Raw genomic sequence first — 20,169 nt, forward strand, 5'->3', positions numbered from 1 at the left:
TATGTAGTTTAACTGAAAAAAAAAAACACAAACCTCTCCATTCTTCTTGAACATAATTATTTTGTTTTAATAAATAATGGGGTGGTATGATTTTAAAGTAAAAAACCATTCCTTTTTTTCCCCTTAATTTATATTGAACTCTAATGGTGAAAAATACCTAAAAAGCTTATGAAAAATCATGATTTTTTTTACTCTCTTTTTCACTTTTTATCTCTGACATTATATCATATCATGAACAATAATAATGAACCACTACATTTCTAAATTAACATTGCACGCTTACTTTTCCCTTTTTTTCTTTTCACTTTATTTTTTTTAAAATAATAATAATAATAATTGCATGATCTCAAAGTAAAGCTTAATAAAGTAGTAATTTTTATTTTTCTTCAAGGAATTAATAAAGTAGTATGTATAGTAGAAAAACAAAAAGACAAAGACAAAGAAAGTAGAAAGATAGTACTACTTAGTTACTCAGTCTCAATCTGTTAAAGCTTACCAAACATGAATGAGATTCTTTATCTATATTGTACCAGTCAAAATGTCAGAGCAGCTCCTGCAAATTTTGTTTTTTGATTCTTTTTTCTTTTTGGGAAAATTCAAAAAGGGAAAAAGATTAAAACTTTACTAGAAAACCTTGATCCAAATTTTCAATATTACTTACTTACATAAAACCCTTCAATGGAAAAATTAAACAGAAGATAAGAGAGAGATATATACTTCATTTGGCTCCCTCATTCAGCCTGTAAAACCATTCCCCTTTCTCTCATTTCAATATCTGGATCAACAAAGGAAAAGAAAGAAAGAAAGAAAGAAAGAAAGAAAGAAAAAGGAATGGATATAATATGAGCATATCTCATTTTTTTTTGTTACAGTCTTTGGCTGTAAAGACATTTCAAAAGAAAATTTATAGCAAGAGGATACCTGAAACACAAGGTTTACTTTTTCCTTGTTTTCTGAGGTGAACATCCAAGGGCTTTGTTTGATTCCAAATAAGATACAGCAATAAGAACACAGAAGAAAGCAACTCACTCCTGAATTGAATGAAATACATGGTCAAAACAACCCATTAACAACAGCAAGGATTAAAACTCTGTTATCATATTAATAATGACAGCAGAATGTTCGGGGGAACGACACTTTACACATCATGAACACATGAATTTTCCCTTTCTTTTTTTTTACATAATGCTCGAAAAGAAAACAAACAAACGAAAAAAACCTCCGGGGTTGATAGGTCAAGTGTAAGCAACATCCGAGTTAGGTCCTTACTTGGCCCAGCATTATCCACCGAGGTGTCTTGTCTTCTGTTGGAGGAATGAGTGATTGAGCTAATGAGCACACTGTATTTCACATCTGTAGTTGGAAAAGAACTAAGAATTATCAGTAGATTGACTAGTTAACGACTTTGAAAGCACGGAAAATTATAAAAGGAGTGTTGAAAAATGCAGTACCTATTACTTTGCAGAGGATATTCTGTTTAATGTTGGGAACCAGCTGCTTGAAGAAACATCTCTCTTTTTTGCATTTTCAGATGGCCCTTCTGAATTCGGAAGGTTTCTTCTGTTACCGAATGAAGTGGAAGCAACTGGCGCATTACTCACAACCTGAACCATAGTGAATCGAGTATCTATCAAATAAATGAAAGAGCTGAGAATTTTTAAAGCATCACCCAAAACAACTTTTCTAACTTCCAATGGAACTTGTACAAAATTTATCGCCTGCAAGTTCTCGAGTGAAAGAAATACAAAAGGACACCCAAAATGAAGTACTCGAGAATTTTACAAAACTGAAAATCGTAATCATTACTGTCTCTTCGGGTAATGTAGAACAAATCCCATGAGTGTAAGTAATAGACATACTTTCAATGAATATAATTAATAACCACTTGAAGACATGAAATCATCTACATCACAATGTTACTTACATTTTTAGCAATCGGCTTTTCAACACTTGAGATCTGGGCTGTTGGTGATCTGAAATGCGTATGAACATCCGGGTTTGCAATGTTGCTTGAGCTTCTTGGTTCTATAACCCAAGAGTAAGAGAATCAATTAGATAAAATAACCAGGAAAATTCCCATACATATAAAATTCTTAGCATGCTGAAAGCTCGGGCAGGAAAATTCAAAACTGGATCTTACCTTTATGCTTATTTACTCCAATCTGCTGTGCTCGACTGCTACCTACACAAATTGGCTGTAAATTCCAACACAATGCCGGAAGGTTAAATAAATAAACGTAACATTAAAAACAAAATACGGTTATGTAAATAAAGGCTGTAGCCTATCAGAAACATCTAACGAGAAAAGGAAGAAAAAGAACAAAAAATGCTCATGGAAATACTTACAGATAATTGAGACTGCGCTTTTGCTTGTTGTGATTGCTGGTACTTCATGATTGTCCAGTCAAAAACATAATCAAACTCGTATCCTGTGAAAATGTGTATTCATCTTAGAACTTAATTCCATACAAGTATACAAGTCAATATAAGGCAACATCAACTATAGATGAATGAAAAATTGCGTGTCATTCTAAATACCTTCCCGAGTGAATAAATCGCGAAACAGACGCTTTAAGAATCCATAATCAGGGCGCTGATCGAATGTCAATGAGTGGCAATAATGGAAGTACGATGCAAACTCCACGGGATGCGACTTACATAGAACCTTTGAAAAACGTGGTGTTAGTTGAACTTGCATTTTAATTTCGATGGTAAACAACAAATACAAAAAGAGTTAAGATAGCAACTAAATTGAAATTTTTATTGATGCATACCTCAATGGGTGTTGATACCTTCTTCTCGCGTATCTTGTCATACTTTTGCTTTTTCGTGGCAGCTTTTAGACCTTGCCAAGGAAGGCTTAAATCGAAAACAAGTCAGCAATCAAGAAAAATAATTGGTAGATAAATGAAATTGTGCAGATAAAAATTCCAAAATTAACACGTCAAATTTGTACCTTCCTCTTAAGAAGTACAGAAGAACGTAACCAAGAGACTCCAAATCGTCCCGACGACTTTGTTCTGAGAGCATAAAAACCAAAAGAAATTAATATGAAATTACATTTTCCAGCTAACAAATGGAACAAAGTTATACATACACATATTCAGCTTACCGATTCCCAAATGAGTATTGCAACTTGCATAACGTGCAGTTCCTGTTAAGTTTTTATTCTCTCTGCATAAGTTAACGAAAGGCAATGAAGATTTAAATAGTTGAGAAACCACATAATATTTGAAGTTCATGGAATCTAAATATTTCTCGAGAAAAGAGCAGCACGAATTCCAGATTCAAAAGTGAATATAGCTTCTAATTGGGTCACATAATTAACCTGTAAGGAATGTGTCTGTTTGAGGCGGGATCCCGATATCTTTTTGCAAGACCAAAATCTATAATGTAAACCTGATCACAAATACAAAGATACATATTTTAGAGTTCGAAAAAAGTAAAAGCAGAGGTTTATAAAAGAATGCATAAGATTGAAATTAAAGTGGATGGAAATCTACATATGCATATACAGAAAACAATAGAAATGAAAAGAAAACTACCTGATTTGCTTTCCTGCCAAGACCCATTAGGAAGTTATCTGGTTTGACATCTCTATGCAAGAACCCTTTGGAATGCACATACTCTATTCTAGTGATCTGAAATTCAAGTAACATAAAAGAGGTAAATTATTCAAAAGAAAAAGATTACACAATACACAAAAGCTTTAGGCTATTAAAAGATTTGCATAACAATTATTTTACCCCATTAAATTTGAAAACTACAATACTTTAACATCTACTTCTGTACCCTTCATTTTAGTTCTAAAAGAAAAACATGTTCTCAAGTAAATCGTATACAACGATGTCAAAAACATTACCAAACAATTAAAGAAAATTACCATCTGATCAGCCAACATTAAGATGGTTTTAAGTGAAAAGCTTCTTCCACAGTACACAAGGAGGTCTTCAAGACTTGGTCCTAAAACATCAAGGACAAGGATATTGTCATCGCCATCTACGCCAGACCATTTAGTATTCGCGATACCACCTGAAAGGTTAAAAAAAATTATAAGAATTACATAAGAATAGCATAGAAACTTAAAATGTTTTTGGTTTTTTTTTTCAAAATCAAGTAGCTTCAAATCGAAATATGCTGCAGCAATTGAATCCTTACTTCCACCCTGAAGAATTCTATACACCTTGGCTTCATAGAGAAGTTGTGGATGTTTTGTTTTTCCATTTTCCTACAAGGCTCAAAATTGAGTAAAAACAATCAATTACTAACTAAAGAGCATCAGCAACCAGCGGCAACATTTTCTAAGCAATGTTTTTATATATATGCATTTTCTAATCATGAGATGGACACTCCCTAACAAGAGTTCTGTAAAAGTCAAAACTTTGCATAATTTAGAATGGGGAAGTTCAAACAATTTCATTACCAAAGGTCACAATCACATACAAACTTTCATCAGAAGTTTAAATATTAAATTCCCATTAAAGCATATATTTTTTTCCTTAACCATGCTTCAGTTTCAGAAATGAATTTATCTCCTGATATTAGAACAAACAAACCCAGTTGAATTACCAGAACTGTAATTAAATCGATAAATTCATTAGAAAATATACATATGAAAAAAAAAGACAAAGAGTGTATCAGCGCTCACAATTTTGATCGCGACGATCTCATTAGTTTCGACATGGTTAGCTGAAAAAGAAAAAAAATCAAGAACAATATTTCACCAAATCAGAACTGAAAAAATCGAAAATTGGAGATACAAACATCCCAAAAATATTATTTATATCGATCAAGCAATTGACTAACCAATAAATATTTCACCGAAGGAACCGCTGCCAATTTTCCGACCCAACTTATACTTATCTGCAACTCTCCTCTCCATTTCGAGGTTGAATGATTATTTTACGAGGCCGGATCTACCAAAGCAAGACGACGAAATTGGGAATGAATCAAATGATAAAAAAGAGAACTTTTGATTAGGGATTAATGGAAATGACTAAGTTTTTCTCTTTTTCAAAGCTGATCTCGTAAAAACCCTAATTACAGAAAGAAGAAGACGAAAATCGAGTCTGCGTGAGGAACCAGCAGCGTAACCAAACCGGTAAGCTTGATAAGACCGCGTTTGGCTATGTCTTTTATTATATGTATTTAATAAAAACCTAATTTTTCAAACCAGACATTTTTGTCTTATTATAAAGTTTTGTTTTTTTTTTTAAATTAAGATTAAAAATTAATAATATTCTGTCATTGATTGCATTAAGAATATTATTTATTTATTCTTATTATTTTCAAAAAAAAAAAAAAAAACTAAATGAGAAAGAAGAGGGTTTTGGTACGTATAATGAAAGTTACAATAATTATTATTATTATAATTAATGTAATTAATTAAACCCAAATGATGGTTTCCAAAAGCAAAAATTTGAATAACTAATTGCTTATTAATATTGTAATTTGTTAAGAAAAAAATTGAAAAAACATATAGACAAAAAAGGAAAAATGAATTACTACATCATCATCATCAAGATTTAGTTACATATTTCACCTTCATGGCAATGACTCGTTGAACCCCAAAATTAAAACCCCCTAATTTCTCAAGAGCTTCAAGATGATATTCTTGAAAAGCTTCTTCTAGCACAAATGCTCTTCTTTCTGTTTTCAGCTGCTGTTGTTGTTGGACCATTCATGGGTGACCGAAGTCGAAGACTTTTCGTCTTTTCGAGTGGTTTTGAGCTTTTCTAAGAAGGTTATTGGCATTCGTTCACGGGTACACACCGGCTGCTGGTGCTTGCATCGCCGATTGAAACAGTGGCGAGGGATTTCGAAGCCCAAGCTTTGGCATTCATGGCTCCTTCCTGTAAATTGCTTCTCTTACAAGGCTCCTTTAAGGAATTTGATAACTGTACCGCTCGCTTAAGATAAGCGATGGGATGCTCCAACAAGGTGTCGAATCTCATGTTTCGGATGTACCTTCTCCAAACACATTGGGAAAATACAAGCAAAGTGGGAAAAATTGAGTAGAGCAATCTCAGTACCACAAACGCTGTGGCTAGCGCCAAATATGTTTCTTGACGGAGTAAGTTTTCTGGTGACCTTGCCCATGAGAATGGGCAGCTTTCCTGCTCAGAATTGCCATTCTTCTCGTGATTTGATGAGCTTCCGATTTCGTTCAGTGAGGCTTCATCATGTGATGCAGTCATAATGCCTACATTATAATTCAACATTCCCAATAAACATCACTTGAAAATGACACCAGAAGTAATAAAAGAGAGAACTTTTCACTCAAGAGTTTTCTTTTCTTACCAGTAACATCACTGTAGAAAGCAATAACAGAAGCAGGGGTTCGAGAGCCATGATATCGAACACGCATTGTAGAATTCAAAATGAAGAGAGTAGGAAATCCATGAACTCCATACTTTGATAGAATACTGCAGAAACTTCAACAATTTTATACTCAAAAACCAAATAACACAATGATATTAACAATTTTAAATACCCACCAAAAAAAATAAAGCATATTAAGCAAGTAATTCCTCATTGTATCATTTGCAAACCTTGGCCTGATAGCTGATTCTTCAATGGCGAAATGTGGTATGGAAGGATAAAGAGTAGACAGGATAGAGAAAGTTCGCCTAAACGTCCTCGAAAAAGGACACCAAGAGGCATAGAAAAGTACAGCAACATAATCATAACTATTCTTGTGAACCATATTCAAGGCCCTTTGCAATGAAACCTCATCTCCCTACACATAATCATAAAGACAAAAGTCCTTTAAAACATGTAACACTTCTGCAATTCTAAAGTTCAACAACTAAACTAAACTAACTATTGATAAGAAACAACAACAACAACAACAACAACAACAAGCTTTGAAAGCACTTTCATACGTTAAAATAGAATAAGACATCATCAGATTAACCTCAAATAGTTCAATTAGACATAACTAAACAAATGGTAGCTAATTTCAAATGCAATGCAAGTATTTTCAAAACTTTCCAATTTGAAGTATTAAACAAATTTAAAGAAAAACCCAATTAGCTTCAACAATCCCCAAATCCCAAATTCAAAATTTCAAGCCCACCTCCAAAAGAAAATCAACTGAAAAAAATAAGCAAAGATAACAAAAGAGAAAAAAAACAAAGTACCTCTGTAACACCATTGAAACCAAATGAAAGGGAATCAGGATAAAGAGGGCAGCTGGATTCTCGTAACCCTAAGATCGAATCCGCAACAGAAATTGAAGAGCAAAGGCCGGGTTCAGCAGAAGAAGCGAGGGTTTCCCATAAGAGCATCATAAGGATCCCACTCATCCAAACCCTAACCCCCATTACAGAAGAAATCGACGACGCTAGAAATCACCAAACCAAAATTGAAAGAGAAAAACCCTAAGAGGTGAAAGTGAAGGAGATAAGAATTGGGGGGAAAGAGAGAGTGGAGGAGATAAGAGTCGGAGGTGGGTGGGTGGGTGGCCGGCGAAGACTAGCGTCGAAGCTCTGAAGGGTTGAATTGAAGATAAAAGAAAAGAGAGAGAAATCAAAAGAGAATAATATTAATGTTTTTTTTATTTATATATTCATATATTTATTATTTTATTTTTGTTGGTGGAATAATATGATTGGCTATTTTTTTTGTTGGGTAGAATAAGAGCTTTGAATATTAAATATTGTAATATTTTTTTTTTAATGTAATATTGTAATGTTATTTGTGTAATTGTAATATTGTAATGTTATTTGTGTAATTAAATATTAAATTTTATATAAGTTAATGTAATAAATATCGAAGCATTTATGGTGTTTGGTACCTTGTGATATGTAAGAAATTTAATAAAAATTATAAAAAATAGTTAATTAATTATAAAGTGTAAAGTGTACTGCTGCATTTTCATCATTTTAGAATTTAGGATAATTTTTTTATCTAATTAATTTCATAATCAAGTATATCATAATTATTTAAGAAATTATAAATAATCTATAAAATAAAAAATAATATTAGTCTTAAAATAGTCTATTTCTAGCTATTTTGTAACATATAGATTAAAAGAATCCTACCTACAACAGAACATTTGATATCGTTTTTAACATATTAATTTTTTTTTATTTTCTCTAAATTTTATGTAATATCCTAAATAACTACAATATAAAAATAAAATATTCTTCAAAATACTCAAATTGTGGTGCATTTATTTTAGAATTTTCATTTTCTAATTATTTAATTGGGAATGGTTGGATAAAATTGGAAATTGAGAACAGCAATGAATTGTATTGTCAGAGACACGTGGCGTTTCAGAACTACACAATCTAATGAATTCTATCTCTTTTTAGTAAAAAAAAAAACAGTTTTTGGATTTATCAAAATATAAAGATTTGTTGTTTTTTATTATTATTTAGATCTAAATCAAAATACAAAGATTATGACTTATGATTGTAGTGTAGAGTTTGGTAAAAGAGATTTTGTTTTGGGAATTATGTTTCTGGATTTAGATAATAACTCCCAACAGTTCTGTTATTTTCCAATATAAAGACATATTTGACTTTTTAGAAACTAAAAAAAAAAGAAAAAAAAAAAAAAAAAAAAAAAAAAAAAAAAAACCTTAATTTCTTTTTCAAAAATTGTAAAACTAAATTCCAAATCCAATTATTCATTACTGATATTTTGTGATGAGTAGTTATGATGAGGAAGAAAAAAAATTCCAAATGTCCATCATCAAAATCATATTCCAATAAAATATAATAGTGTTATTACCTCATTATGTCATACAATAATAATTGATACAATCTAATAAAATATGTGAAATCTTATATAAAATCTAACGATGTGATGTGACCTATTAAAATGTCATAAAACTAAACGTCAATAAAGAACCTTACAAAAAAAACGTCAATTAAGAAAATCGCTAATTACAATTTCTATTACAACACTTTAATCAATTTATTTTACATCTAAAATTACATGTTGAAATATTTTTTTAATCATTACAATTATAATATTATTTCAGTAAATTTTATAAAAAAATATAAATACTTTATAACACTAAAAATAGAATTCTTAATAGTGGTGTTCACAAAGTATCCGATCCAATCCAATCTGCACGATCCAATCCAATTCAATTCGCAAAATACGGATATCCGCACTTGTGCGGATTGGATTGGATTGAAAAATCTAAAATCCGCACTTGTGCGGATTGGATGTTGTTTGACCTCAAAAAGTAACCGATTCAATCCAATCCGCACTTAATTATATATATGTTTTTAAAAAATTATAATATGTAATATATCTTAATAAAAAAAGACACAAATTTCTAATTTCTTAATCTTTTTTAGTAATATATTGAGTTGGTGCATTTTATTTATTTTGTAATAAAAAATACAAGAAAAATAATTCTTATTCACATAGACACGTACACATAAAAGTTTAAATATATATATACTAGCTTATTTATTTTAGTAATTATATACATATATATTTTAGTGTAAATCTAAAGATAAGTATATATATATAGTGATATATATATATTGGTTTAATTTGTATATATAGAGATGGAAATAGATTATTATTGGAGATTAAAAAACAATAGTCTTTATTTAATTTTTTTTTATGAAATATTAATTAGTTTATTATTAAAAAAATAACTGATCTAAAATAACCGATCCAATCCGCACTATTGCGGATTGGATTTAAACTCTTATACGGATCGGATTGGATCCAAAATATGAAATCCGCACTTAGTGCGGATTGGATGTTGTTTGACCAAAAAAGTGCGGATTGGATCGGATGAACACCCCTAATTCTTAATATTCTAATTTAGCACACACTTCCAAAAAAAGAAAAAATCAAATTTATTTTCTGCACTATAAACTATTCAAAAAATTCAAAAGTTAAAAAAAAAATTAAGTGACATTTGGTAACACTTTTTAAACAGTTTCTACTTTTAAAATTGAAAGTAAAAATATTTTTCAAAAACATGTTCTATAAAATTATTTTCACTTAATAATTTTTTAATTGAGAAACAAAATTTTAAAAACAGAAAAAAATCACTTTTAATATTTTTTTAAATAGTTTTTTTTTTAATTAATATTTTAAACTCCGACCAGACCCAGACATAAATCTCCCACGGCCCTGGCACTGAACCCAACATCTGACCCGAACCCGAATTTAATCCCGAACCTAGACTCGACTTAAATAAAATCAAAAAATGAAAATAAATGTTGAACTGTTTTTTTATTATTAATTATTATAATAAAAAATAATAATGATAATAAAGAGAATGACTTGTTCAACAACATAAAAAAAAAAAGGAAAAAAAATATTATTAATTAATAATATTTTCCCACTTTTCTCTCCACTAACTTTTAACTGCCCACTACTCACCTTTTCACTCTCTGATCAATATATCGTAAAAATGAGCTTATAAAAAAAGCAAAGCAAATCAGGGAGAAAAGGAAAAAGGAAGAAAAGAAAACTCTGCTAAAATTTACAGAGAAAATACTCACATATTCTCATCTTCAAAGAAGTTCTAAAGAGTAAGTATTAGGGTTATTCCTTATTTTCTTTTCATCTTTCTAAACTTTTTTTCTTTTCTTCTCTAGTAAATTTTTTTATTTTCTCTTTGGTCCACTTTGATTTAGGCTCTCTAAGCCATAAAAGATCTTCAAAAGTGAGATATAGCTAAAGAAAAAATAAGAGAGTTTAATGTCTCCATGCCGTTATGTTGCCCAATTCTTCATAGATTTTATGTTTCTCTTTGATTCCATAGACTTCAGAAAATAAGTCAATATGGGAGTGTATAATCAAAGAGAAAGATATAAGAGAAAAAAGAATTGCTATGCTGCCAATTTTTTATTGATGATTTTTATAATTTTCTTTCATTCCCTAAACTTCAAAAAATAAGTTAATATGGGAGTACATAATCAAAGAGAAATACATAAATCTTAAATAAAAGAGATATTATGCTGTCAGCTTTCTTTTAAGAAAATTAAAGCATAAGGAAAAAAAAAGGTTCAAATTTCGCAAGTTTTTGAAACTAGGCAATACATATGTAAATTTGCATGGGAAGTGTTCAAACACAAAGAGCTTTCGAATATGCAGACAAAAGAAGGTGTGATCATGTTGGGTCTAAAAAGATAATAAAATAAATTAAGCTCTTAACATTGTTAACTGATCACCTTAACTATCCCTCTTGAGATCCTTACAAAATTTTGTTGATAAGGTTACAATTTCTCTACAGTATAGTAATATAAATAAATGTATAGAAGGAACATTATTCATTCTTTCCAACATTTTCATAATTATATATATCATACGAAACAAAGGTGCACTAATCCACATTCAATGCCCAAATACATCATACAATCCACCATTATATATATTATACATATATACTATATATTTGTATGCATGATTATGGCAGTAAAAGTCAATTCCTTAAGGGCTCGTTTGGAACGCCGTATTAGGCCGTATTGTATTGTATTGTATTATATTGAATTGGATTATATATCATATTTTTATACAATACTATGTTAAACTTTAATTTATACTAAAATATTATATATTTAGGTGTCCATAAAAGTTAATACCACATATAGTTTTACATAAAAATATTGCATAAAATACAATTCAATATAATACAATACAATACAATACGACCTAATACGGCGTTCCAAACGAGCCCTAAATGTTTTTTTTTTTCATCAAGTATATATATGTATGTGGATGCATATAAAATTTGAAAATTAGATCCCAAAGTAAAATTTCAGAATATTTTAGCGCATACCAAGTGGAAATATACGAATACACAATCAGTGAGAGAAATTAGGGATTTAAACTAGTGAGAAATATCTCAATAAAATCAACAGTGAAAAAAAAAATATAAATCATTACCTAAAAATATTCTAGCAAACATTGTTGAATTTAATTCATCATATATTATTCAAATTGCTTTTATAAAGATATAAAATCTCAAGTAAATTTGAATTATTTTACAATTCTCATCAAAATAGAATTGTAATTCAAGAGGTCTCTAAATTTATTAGTGTAAGATTAAAAATGAGTTTTCTTTTAAAATGAACTCCATGTCTCCAAAGAATACATGATCACAAGATACAAGAAGAAACTATGAACTACGTTCGATTTGATTCCTTTCAAAAGGATATGTAGGCAACCTAATTGCCAAGATTAGGTACAATCGCAATTTCTAAAATTCTCAAAGAGGTCATTCACCTCAGCAAAATTCAAATGAGGTCATCTACCTTAAAAATCCCAAATGAGGTCATTTACCTCAAAATATCTAAGTGAGTTAATTCTCCACAAAGTTATCAAAGATACAAAATCTTTTAACACTATTAAAACTACGTTTGACTTGATTCCTATAAAAGGATACGTAGGCAACTTAGTTGCTAAGACTAAGTGCAGTCGCCGATACCGCAAAAATGGTATAAAACACAACTCTCAAAATTCCATAAAAGGTCATACACCTAGGAATTTTCCTAAATTTTTAAATGGTCATCTACCGGATCCTTATATCCAAATTCTAAAATACTATATTCTGAACTACAAGTGGCTTGATCTTTCACAAAGAAAGTATGTAGGCAGCTCGGTTAATTAAATGGACTGAGTTCAGCTGCAATTCTAAATTTACCCCAAATTTTCCTAATTTATTTCAAATCATTTAATATCATCGTAATTGGAATCAAAGGATTGTAATTAAGAGGTTATTTTTATAATCTTGGATGGGTCGAACTTAAATTAATAAACTTTTATGCTATAAATTCGGCATAGGTGAAATTGTGTTGCATTTATTTTTAATATTTTAAATGTGAAATTTTTGCTTAATAATAAACATTACAGAACACACTTTTAATTCCTGTTTTTAAAATTGGAAAACAAAAATAGTTTCAAAACACATTTATATTTTTCAAAACAAAATTTTTAAAAATAAAAATTTTACTTTTATTATTTTATGATTAAAAAATTAAAAAAAACAAAAATACTACTAAAAGACACTCTATAACTTAACAAATACTGTCATGAAAAAAAATCAAATATTTTCAAATATAGAAATTAACTAAAAATTTATTATAAATGGTTGAAAATAGCACTTCTCATTAATAAATACCCATAAATAAAGAGTTTTAGGGGGAAGATGAGTGGTAGCTCTTTTTGTAAATTGGTGTAACCGTGTAAGAGTTAAGCAGAGCACAAATAACACCAACCAGACACGTGTGTAGACAGTGCAATAAATTTGTTTGCACAAATATTTTCTTTAACTATTATTATTTATCAAGAATAAACAAATTAAAGTAGAAGTAGATTCATAAGAAAACCCTCCACTCACCACCGACAAATTAAAAGATTTGTATAGAATGTGATTGGACTTGGGTTGGGTGTATCTAATCTGCTACATAAAAAAAAAACACTCTAAATACAAACAAAAACTCCCTACTTCCAAAGTCAATGATTTTAGACACTAGCATATTTTCATCTCCATTATTTAGATTGACAGTTTCACAATTTTCTTTTTTTACTTTCACTTCAATTTATGTTCAGATTATTATTCTTGTTTACTGCAATAAGTTGAATATGAAAAGATATATATAATGATGAAGTAGATTTTTTATCTATTTCAGTATGTTAGTTATTTAAGAATATTTATCAATTTTATAAAAAAAATTAAATAATTTACATTATATATTATGACAGGCCTTATTATTAATCTATAAGTTTTTTGAAAATTTATCTTAAACAACTATAACATGATTATAAAAAAAAATCTAAAAATTTTCTAAATACCAAAACAGAAACAGGAGTCTAACAAAACATCCCTAGGGTGTCCAATAGAAATTTTCTTTATTTTATACTAGGGAACTAAGCCGCGCTTCGCGCGGTGTTGTCTAATTTTTGTAATCTTTATATATATTGCAATTATATTGAGTGATATAATCTAAAATATAATATTTTAATTTGTGTTATTATAAACAAAGTAATAGTATTAAAATTATAAATATAATTTACTATTTTTAAAATATATAGAAAGATAGTGATATTATGAGAAACATTAAAGATTGTAAAATTAACAAAGAAATTACATGTACTTTTATAATAAAATAAATGAAAAAGTTAACTATTTCTAAATTTAATAAACTGACCTTGTATCTGATGATGTAGTTATTTTTAAAAGACTATCTAGACTTTTTTTGCTTAATACAAATAAATAGTTTAACTATTTTTTATTAAAGTTTTTATATTTTGTTTTGTGGTGTCGTTTGAATATTTTCTCCCTTTGTGCTTTTCTTTATATATATATATATATTGATTATTAGAAAATAAATAACTACTTATACAAAAAATATATAAAAAAATTTATTGGGTAAGACATTAATCAATCACTTATAAAAAATAATATTTTTTAGATAAAAGAAAGTAAAATAATAAAACTACTATTTATAACCTACATGATAACATCTAAACAATTTTTAAATGATGTGAGACTTTTAATTTGTATGTGTAGTGTATATTTCAAAGAAAATAAAAGAATGTGTCATAAAATAAAATAAAATAGGAAGAAAAAAAATATGCTTTCCTTTATATATATATATAAGAGAAAATATTTTAGTTATAAAAAATTATTTTTAATTCGATCACTTAACAATATATAAATCTAGAATAGTAAAATAAAATTCTTAAATTAAAATTTATTTCATAAATATATAAAATAAAATTAAAAATTATTTTATTAGAAAATAAATAACTACTTATACAAATATATATATAAAAAAATTATTGGGTAAGACATTAATCAATCACCCATAAAAAAATAATATTTTTTAGATAAAAAAAAGTAAAATAATAAAACTACTACTTATAACCTACATAGATAACATCTAAACCATTTTTAAATGATGTGGGACTTTTTGTTTGTATGTGTTGTTGGAATTTATTTTACCAGGATCTTAGATCTACTCACAAGTATGTTTATTAACATCCTAAATATGAACTTTCTAAAACGATAAATTAAACACATATAAAGTTTAAGAAACCTTACATTGGGTGCAGCGGAATATAATGACTCCTTCCGTTCAGATATCTAGCCCTTGATTCCTTTACGTAGCGAGCATTATCAATATCTGAACCTGGATCTCTTTCTCTGAATCTTTGATGCTGAAACTCCTTTGCTGATGATCTTTCTTCACGATCTTCCTCACTATGATTGAGGTATCACTTGATGTGTGTGGGCACTACTCATACACTAAGGATTTCGAAATTCTCAAGAGGGAAGAGAAGAAGTGACAGCTAAAGATAGGGAGAGAGAAGGCTCAGGTTTTTCTCTGAAGGAAAAATAGAAAATTTAAGTGTAATTTTCCTGAAGCCTTCACTATCTATTTATAGCATTCCACTAGGGTTAGGTTTGAATTATTTGGCATTAAAATAATGAAAAAATCAGTTTAAATTTCCTACAAAAGTGGCTGGCCCTAAACTTAGTGGATTGGGCCTTGCTTTTTGCAATTTTGCAATTTTAACACCTTTTGTATCTGATTTTCTCAAAAATGCCAATTTCCTAATTCAACCATTTAAATGCCAATTCTAACTATTTAATAACTATAAATAATTATTAAATAATATTGTCATTTATCATATTTATTAATTGAACCATACAAAGTATCATAATTAACAAATATGCCCCTATAAACTCTTTCTTTACAATTTCGCCCTTACTTAGTGAAAAATTCACAAATAGACATAGTCTAATTTGAGAATTATAATTAATTAATCAAAACCAATTACATGAGTCTTACAAGCAATATTATCTCAACTAGTGGGGGGACCATGGGTCTATATAACCGAGCTTCCAATAAGTAGATCAAGAATTTAGCACTAAAATTCACTAACTTATTAATTCTTCGTTGAATCCACGCATAGAACTTAGAATTGCACTCTCAGTATATAGAATGCTCTATATGTTCCACCATATAGACACATCATTAGTTATCCATTGTTATAATCCTAATGTGATCAATGATCCTCTATATGAATGATCTACACTGTAAAGGGATTAAATTACCGTTACACCCTACAATGTATTTATTCCTTAAAACACTTGACCCCGTATAAATGATATTTCACTAATGTGAAATGAGTACTCCACCATTTATGTTCGTTTGGTCAAGCTCAAAGGAGATCATCCTTTGCTTACTATTTGCCGGATAGAAGCTATAGATTCCATGTTTATGCTAGCGCTCCCACTCAATTGCACTACCGTGTTCCCAAAATGTACGTATCACACGACCTAAAAGTAGGCTTAACTAACAAATCAAAGAACACGAATAGCCTTTCAAGATTGAGCCTAATCATATCAGGATTAAGATCATTTGATCTAGGATCAACTAGGCGATATTGACTTGAATAGATATTACGGTAAGTTTAATAAATCTAAGTCAAAGTTCAATATCGGTCCCTTCCGATGCATACTCCATGCATCCAACGAGCTTTACTTTAACCACTGTTCTGGAAAGAACATAGTATTTCTCCAAATACAAGTAAACTCTTGTTGTAGATTATCATATCGGTAAAACCACGTGTACCGATAAATCTAGGAAACTTTATTCACATAGTCATGTTTACTTTCCAATGTGTTGACGGCACAATAAACAGGATCAAGTATGTGAAAAGGGTTTCAGATGACTTTATACAGTATGTACATATAATCATGAAATAAATCATGTGAACCATGCAACATTAAATGTTATTTACGATCTATATTAATAAGTAAATCGATTATATTGAAATGAGTTTTATTTAGGGCATAAAACCCAACAAACTCCCACTTGCACTAATATAAAACAAAAAGTGCGTTTCAAATAATCTCGACACCTTGATATACAAATCAAGTGTAGTAGTAGTAAACTCCTCGTAATAGGATACGAAAGGTTGAATTAACCACCACCTTTTCTCCACCATTACTCTTCCTTTAATCACAAAATCATTGATAATGTGAAATTCCTCTCTATATGTTTACTCTCTTGGGATCTTTGGATTCTATATCTTTGGCAACTACTTTTGGTTAATCAGGAAATTAACACTAGTAGTTTAAGGCAATTTGGAATGATGCCAAAGATGTATAGAACTTTCCTTAGACTGAATAAGTACCTGCAACTTTAACATTCAGTCCCTTTCTGGTAGACCTAGAGACTTCAGATAGGTTTTTACACTTCTCCAAAATCACTATTCCACCCCCAGAGTAACCACCATCTTATCAGAAAGATTTACTAGCACATAGGCACATTTCGAAATCTGATATGGTGTAGTCTAAGAGTTTTAAACACACCCTTATAGACTAACATATAGTTCCTCTTCTTTATCTTAAGATTTACTTGATTGTCTTCCAATGTTCTTCTCCTGGATTAATCGATACCTACTCATTACTCCCACTCAACGGCAGTGTACGGTCTAAGGCATACAAAAGCATATCTAAGACCTCTCACTTGTTGATATAAGAAATTTTTCCATGGCTTTATCTTTTCTGGAATAGTTGAGACTTTTCCTTAGATAAATAAAATCTATGCCTAAGAAGTTGTGAAGCTTCTATAGATTGCCATTAGAAAGAAAATGCTTCAGCATCTTACTAAAGTAAGTTGCTTGCATTAGAGTAAGTAATTACCAGGTATACCACAAGCCATAGGTTTAGATAAACTCAAACCTATAATACTAGGAACAGGAAGTTTTGTTAAGTCCATTGAATGGACTTATAAACGAAAATTTCCTTTTATGTCCTTGTAATAGAAAACTTTAGGTTACTCCATGTGAATGGATTAAACCATAGTTCTATTGGCTTTCTTCTTAGTTTCTTATCTTGACAATCCATTACTTGTTTAAACTCACAATGGATTTTAATCACTAGTGTCTCCCAAGTCATAAGAAGGTGAGTTCTAGAAACTCTCCCACTTTACGACAAGGTACCGTGAATTATGTCTAAGAAAACTAAATGGTATTGATCTCTTCGGTTGTGACAAGACAACAGAGGCAGTGGGATCATCATATGTCATATAAGATGATAGAACACTTTTGGAATCAAGAATTAAGTATCTCCTTTATTTGCTACTTGTTTTTCCGGACTTAGTCATTTTCTTAGAAAAGTAGTATATGTTTGAACAAACACTTTCTTATCTATTGACAATGGGATGGTCCACCCCTAATCACTTAGAATAGCTAAGAAACCATGGTTAACAGTTCTAGCTTTTCTTAAGATTTTGATTAGGTCATCCATGAATCTAGTAATGATTTACATTAAGTATAAAACCATTACATCATTCTGAAATTGTATTACCATAGAAGGATTTAGGCAACGACTAGTAACTAATCATCAACATGCAACAGAAATTACGGGGAGGTAAGTTTGGATATAATTCAAAAATCAATTTAATGATCTTTGAACTGCATATCTACTAACTATTTCTCCACCCCTATCAGTTCGCAAGATCTTTAACCACTTACCTTAATGGTGTTTAACCATTGCTAGAAATTAATGAAATTTTTCAAACATTTCAAATTTCTTTGCATAAGGTATAATCTAGAGTTATCGTTTTAAGAATACAACGAAAAACTCATATCCACCCATGAATGTACATTCATCTGCGAATGAGATGAACTACTTTCAGTGGATATAGGCATATTAACTCTTTGCAGAGATTGATCTTGTCAAATCCACTATGAACAAGATACAAATGCCATAGATTAAGAAAATGTGGTAGTGTCTATGATGACATAGGTTTAGTTACATCAAAGAGTTCTTAGAATACTTCAAGTGGATCCTGGTCACAGAATACCTAACTCATATTCCATACAGTTTTAATCCATTAATAAAAGATGGATATTAAACACTTGAGAAAGTGTAACTGTATTGTATTCTGGAATTAGAAATTTAAGAAAATTTCTATTTGGAATCTAAAATTAAAGTCAAAGACTTAAATTTATACCAAATATAATGAGTAATTCTATCTTGGACCAGCACTACTAATACAAACTCTAAGTCAGATTTTCCCATACAAGTAGGAGATTTCTAAGATTGAGGATTTATATCAATTGGGAATAGAATTTCGGGATTATAATCATATGCGTCATTTTCTTAAGAGAAAATATAATGACATGAAATGATTTATAGACCATTCATCCAATGATATATTTGAAAGCTAATTCGAAATGAATAAGCTAAGAGGAATTAGGATAATTTCGTTTAAAATAAGAATCCAACGATGCTTCGATTAGCGAAAGTCAAAGTAATCTTATTTATATAATCTTCTTGTTTCATATCGTAAAAATACTAGTCTAAGGTGTCATCAATTGATGAACAGCTAGATGTCGCATATACAATATTTATCTTTCGAGATCTAACACTATTATGTATGTCTAATGGTGAAAATCCACTAGGGATTTATCTCATTAGATAAACAAGCCAAGTTAGACCAACAATGAAGATTCGAAATTAAACTACAACTTAATAACAGAAAATAACATGGTTCAATATAAATTCATACACATTCAGAAATTATAAACATATAGTAAGTAGGAATGACAAGTGAAAATACTAAAACTTACAATCCTAAATAATTTCCAAGGTTTTCAACAAGGCGATATCAGTGTCCCGTTTAGGCGAGAGTCAAAGCTACCATTCATTGAATAGAGTTGTCAGCTCGTCTAAAATGTTAAACATTCTAGCAACCTTTTATTCGATCAAGATTGGAATTCGGCGTTGTCCGTTTAGGCGAGAGTCAAGGCAATTCTATCTTATGAGCTTCCACCATTGTTTCATAATTTGCAAGTCAAGTATGGTCGCCACCATTAGGGTGATCCATACCATACAAAACACTTACAAACTACTTATCATGCGAGGTTAAACGGTGCGAAATTGCTAATGAACGTTCCTCCATTAGGGAGGATTACTCACTAAAACAAACGCGGTGTAAAACCCACAATGGAGATCGAATGTCTCTATAATAAAGCTCATTATTTGAAAAGAGTTGTATTTTCTTTTATTCTCTTTATTTATTCTATTTATTTTAAATATATATTTATTTAATTAAAATTTCCAATTTAGAATGAAAAATTCTAAATATAAATTTTAATTTAATATTTATAAATTTTACTTAGATGGATATGAAAATAATATGAATTATTTCCATCTTA

At 29.6% G+C, this 20,169-nt stretch overlaps 2 protein-coding genes across 7 annotated transcripts; both read right to left on the reverse strand.

Annotated features, from left to right (window-relative positions):
• Positions 1–265: 265 nt before the first annotated feature.
• On the reverse strand, positions 266–5,241 carry LOC115705575 (casein kinase 1-like protein 3). Of its 5 annotated transcripts, XR_009685376.1 has the most exons (18): positions 4,807–5,156; positions 4,649–4,689; positions 4,159–4,228; positions 3,884–4,032; positions 3,546–3,641; positions 3,329–3,399; positions 3,113–3,174; positions 2,957–3,020; positions 2,775–2,859; positions 2,539–2,665; positions 2,347–2,429; positions 2,141–2,195; positions 1,925–2,025; positions 1,452–1,604; positions 1,270–1,353; positions 922–1,031; positions 718–775; positions 266–582 (listed from the first exon to the last, which is right to left on the reverse strand). XR_009685376.1 is itself a non-coding variant. In XM_061107205.1 (15 exons), the coding sequence occupies exons 1-14, from the start codon at positions 4,880–4,882 to the stop codon at positions 1,455–1,457; spliced, it is 1,230 nt and encodes a 409-aa protein (XP_060963188.1). In that variant the 5' UTR covers positions 4,883–5,161; the 3' UTR covers positions 600–1,353; positions 1,452–1,454. The 5 variants fall into 5 exon arrangements, 2 of the variants coding, with proteins under 2 accessions (XP_060963188.1, XP_060963189.1); XR_009685375.1 differs by having other exon boundaries at positions 353–775; positions 4,807–5,241; XR_009685377.1 differs by having other exon boundaries at positions 353–775; positions 1,270–1,370.
• Positions 5,242–5,399: 158 nt separating this feature from the next.
• Positions 5,400–7,626, reverse strand: LOC115705583 (5'-adenylylsulfate reductase-like 4). Of its 2 annotated transcripts, none has more exons than XM_030632958.2 (4): positions 7,143–7,626; positions 6,552–6,739; positions 6,301–6,434; positions 5,400–6,202 (listed from the first exon to the last, which is right to left on the reverse strand). In XM_030632958.2, exons 1-4 carry the CDS (start codon positions 7,323–7,325, stop codon positions 5,745–5,747), a joined length of 963 nt encoding a protein of 320 aa, XP_030488818.2. In that variant the 5' UTR covers positions 7,326–7,626; the 3' UTR covers positions 5,400–5,744. The 2 variants fall into 2 exon arrangements, with proteins under 2 accessions (XP_030488818.2, XP_030488826.2); XM_030632966.2 differs by having other exon boundaries at positions 6,301–6,425; positions 7,143–7,559.
• Positions 7,627–20,169: the final 12,543 nt, after the last annotated feature.

This window comes from Cannabis sativa, chromosome X (genome assembly GCF_029168945.1).
Source record: "Cannabis sativa cultivar Pink pepper isolate KNU-18-1 chromosome X, ASM2916894v1, whole genome shotgun sequence".
Taxonomy (NCBI): Eukaryota; Viridiplantae; Streptophyta; class Magnoliopsida; order Rosales; family Cannabaceae; genus Cannabis; species Cannabis sativa.